The sequence below is a fragment of the Aplosporella prunicola genome (genome assembly GCF_010093885.1).
Source record: "Aplosporella prunicola CBS 121167 unplaced genomic scaffold K452scaffold_20, whole genome shotgun sequence".
In the NCBI taxonomy this organism is placed as follows: domain Eukaryota; kingdom Fungi; phylum Ascomycota; class Dothideomycetes; order Botryosphaeriales; family Aplosporellaceae; genus Aplosporella; species Aplosporella prunicola.
The window spans coordinates 12,457-16,291 of record NW_022983548.1 but is presented as its reverse complement, the minus strand read 5'-3'; the positions used below and the strand labels follow the sequence as shown (position 1 = coordinate 16,291).

General features: G+C 40.9%; 2 protein-coding genes across 2 annotated transcripts; both read left to right on the top strand.

The window, feature by feature from the left end:
• Positions 1–1,331: 1,331 nt before the first annotated feature.
• Positions 1,332–1,505, top strand: K452DRAFT_232617 (uncharacterized protein; the record flags this gene model as incomplete). Its single annotated transcript, XM_033537245.1, has 1 exon — positions 1,332–1,505. A coding segment is annotated over one exon (174 nt), but the record flags the coding sequence as incomplete, so codon positions are not given.
• A 1,219-nt stretch (positions 1,506–2,724) lies between these two features.
• K452DRAFT_300288 (uncharacterized protein) lies at positions 2,725–3,457 on the top strand (the record flags this gene model as incomplete). The annotated part of the gene is made up of 2 exons (XM_033542314.1): positions 2,725–2,737; positions 3,291–3,457. The coding sequence occupies 2 exons, from the start codon at positions 2,725–2,727 to the stop codon at positions 3,455–3,457; spliced, it is 180 nt and encodes a 59-aa protein (XP_033394916.1).
• Between the last annotated feature and the right edge of the window lie 378 nt (positions 3,458–3,835).

The window sequence follows — 3,835 nt, the reverse complement described above, 5'->3', positions numbered from 1 at the left end:
CTTAGTATTACTACCTAAACACTAAAGCTCGCCCTACCGGTTAGAAACCAAATAAGAAAGTTTAGAAGCAAGTCTAGAAGGCGCTCAGCAATCCAATAACAAAGGATAATATAGAAAGGGCTATCGCCAGATCGAAGAGTATAAATAAGTATAGATCATAAGAAACCTCAACGGGCGAAAAAGATAAGGACGATAGCGGAATAGTAACCTCCTTTATAGCCGCTGTTATCGCAATATCTTTTATAGCCTAAGGACTAACGCGACCTACTACTCTTAACCTCTTATAGATTACGGATACGGGTACTACCTATCACGTCTATAATAGATTTATAAGTAAGCGTTTTACTAAAACACGTAGTACAGGCCTAGAGGATTTTATTCTTAGCGGGAACAGCGTCGTTCCGGTAGAATTATTTAGTACTATTACTATAGAGGTAAGTAGGAATAATAAGCGTAAGCCTATTATTTTAAGGAAGGTAGCATATATCCCTTCCTTTATAGGCAACCTTATCTTAATTAGTAAGGCAAACGAGAAAGATATCTATATAGATACTAGACGAATATACCTCTATAATAAGAGGGATAATAGTATTATCTACAACCTCACCTTCGCAGAGGGACATTTCTTCGCAGAATACTATTCTACTAATACTACCTCGGCTCTAATTACTACTACCTTAACTACCCGCAACCTCCCTACGGAGTAGTAGTACTCTATCTTCGTATATATAGGCTCGAATACTATTTAAGCTTTACCTAACGCCGTATCTAGTATAAGTCTAAGTAGTAAGAACCTACCTATCTACTACGATATCTACGCTAAAACTAAGGCTCGTCAATAAATCTCCCGAACTACTAGTAATCACGAAGAAATATCCTCAGCTCTATTCTTTTAGGTCTCTCTAGACCTTATCTAAATAACTCTAGCTTTTAACTATCACGAGTAGATAACGCACCTTAATTACATATCTACTAAATACGTCCTCGCTAAAACTTATATTACTAAATCCGACTATAATATAATCGTCCTAGTAAAGCTTAACCAGATTCTAATTCGCTTTTACTAAACAACAGCCTTTCTTCATTCTAATAGAGAGCGTTCTTTTACGTAAGAACTAAAGTAGGAGATTTACCGAAGAGGAATTACGTAGGAGACTTCGTTACTATATACTCCTACTTAAAATAGATACGCCGAACGCTCCGGCTACTCTCTTATCCTTAAGGTAAGAGTACTTCGCATTAGAGCTAACCTTCCTAAACGTCTATAGCTAGAAACTATAAAGGCCGTAGTATATATCTATAATCGGACGCTAATCTAACGTCTTAATTAGAAGACTCCTTTCGAACTAGTTTATAGAAAGAAACCTACTACTAACTACTTACGAGTATATAGCTGTAAGGCCTACGTACTCGATAAGATAATACCGAAGAAGGAGAAGCTAAGAGCTAGAGTTCTTATTAGCTATTTAGTTAGATATAATTCTACTAACATCTTCCGTATCTAGTACCCGCTAGGGGACCGTATCCTACGAGTCCGAGATATTACTTTTAATAAATTAACCCGCTATTTACTAGAAGATAAGGAAGAAGCATATAAAGTTCTAGAGGTAGAAGAGGAAGACGAACTATTAGAAGTAGTCCTAAGGATTCGGCTAAGTTTAGAAGGGTCGACTAAATCTAATAAATCATTAGCGGAGGATAAACCCGCCTATATAGTAGAATATACAACTAAATCACCCTTAGTATCACGTAACACAACTACCTAAGGCAGCCCTTTAAGGCAAATACCTCTATCTACTAACGCGTAAAACAAACGAGGGTAATTAATTACCCCTATACTATCGTTAAGAGAATAAGGAACTCCCTAGCTAGTATAGGACGAGGATACCTTTACGTCCGCACTATTCTCGCCGGTAAGGAATTAAGAGCCTAAAATATTAGGGGGCGAAGAAGAGGAACTACCTCGCCGTGTAACGAGGCCTCTTCAGCCTAGGTGTTAGAATTACCTAGCGGGTGAATAGGTTCGAAGGGTTTACCTTAAAGGATAAGAAGTATAGGAAGTTAAGAGACAAGTCACGTAAAGGATCGGGTGTAGGCGTATTACTATTAACCTTTGGTAGAGATTAATACTTTAAGTTAACCACGAAGGTCCTGTCTTACTACTAAAGAGCGTGGTCTATATATATGTTTACAATTTGGATTAAAAGAGATGTTGGATTAATCTATTTACTAGATTAATCCGAGGGTTAGATTAATCTGAGGGGGTTAATCTAGTATGGGTCTATTACGTGACTTCCGTGCTACTTTTCTGGCGACTACCTTCCCGTAACCTAACAACCTCTATTCCTACTGTAGAGCGGACGCGATAAGTTCCTTATCCTGAATCGCTCTATAAGTCCGTTGTCGGCCTACTGCTTTTGCCCTTATAGACGATAATCCCCTATAGGCTTCTTAGGGTTGTGGCTTTTAGTTCCCTTGCGGCTTTGCCTAGCGTGTGTCTGCTAGTACCCTGCGGGACGCGGGCCCTTGCGGTTACTAAGCCCTTAAGGTCTCTAGGCCCGTGTGGGCCTTCTTCCTATAAGGTCTTCTCGACCCTGTAGGTTGATTTCCCTTAAGGTCTATAATACTACCCCCTCCCTTAAGGATCTTCGACCCGAAGATTTCCCTTAGGGCTTATATCTTCTTCCCTTATCGTCTTTTCCTTTCTTCTGTAAGTCCTTTAACATGCCTCCTAAGCGTAAGCGTTCTAAGCAGGACACTAAGCGCCTTTCTTTAGGTGCTAAGATTGACTTATTAGGCGACGTTATACCTGTTCCTTGTACTCGTTGTCTATTGTTATAGGAGCAGGGAGAGTAAGTGGATTATAAGGTGGCCTTGAACTTTTCGCGATGTAGCGAGTGCTGCCGTCGGGGCTATAGTAAGTGTGATGCTGGAGGTGTCGAGGATTCCGATTGTTTATATTCCCCCCTTCTTAGTGTACTTGCTTCTAACTTCTCTAGTTGATCGTTTGAAGCGCGCTTTAGATAAGGCTCGTAATGAACGTGAAAGCGCTCGACAGGCCCTTCGTGCTTCTATAGCCCGTTTAGAGCGTGCTAAGAAGTAGACTTCCTTATTGGAGCGCCGCGGGGCTTTAATGCTTTATCGCAAGGCTTAGACGGTAGAGGATTTAGAGGAGATTGAGCGCCTTAAGGCTGCTCGTGAGGCTGGGGATGCCGTTGACCCTGAGGATAAGGGTAGTAATCGGCATGCAAAGCGCTTGCGTAGCGAGTCCTTAGCTGATACCTCTGTAGGTCCTACGAATGTGGGTTCTCCTAGGGCTGGTTCTGCTACGCCTCCTAAGACGTCGGAGCCGGTGGATTTCGCGCGGATACCTGCCTTCTGGGAGGTTGATCCGTTTCCTGGCGAATTTAACGTATCGGCTTTAGGCGATCTGGATTTCGGCGGTGGAATTCTTTAATAAGTTCTTAACATCCGTCGTAGTTCTTAGGTGGTTCCTAGGTATTATCCTAATTTCCTTCCTATTTTAAGAGATAGCGGAATTGACCGTTAACGTGTCCGCTGTCTAGGACTTTTTCGACTATCTATTCTTGGTTTTCGTCGGCGTTAGGGTTTTCCGGTATTATTTCTTCTATCTACTATACTATAGTAGCGTTTTCTGGTGCCGATTCTAGCAGTACGATATAGAAGACTAGGTGGATTTTCATTATATCCGGTAATTTAAGACGATAATTAACTTTTCTAATTTGTTCGTTAATTTCGAACGGTCCTGTTTTCTTAAAGTCTAATTTGTTATTAGGCCGTTTTTTCCGGATATTTTTTCTAAGGAGATATACTT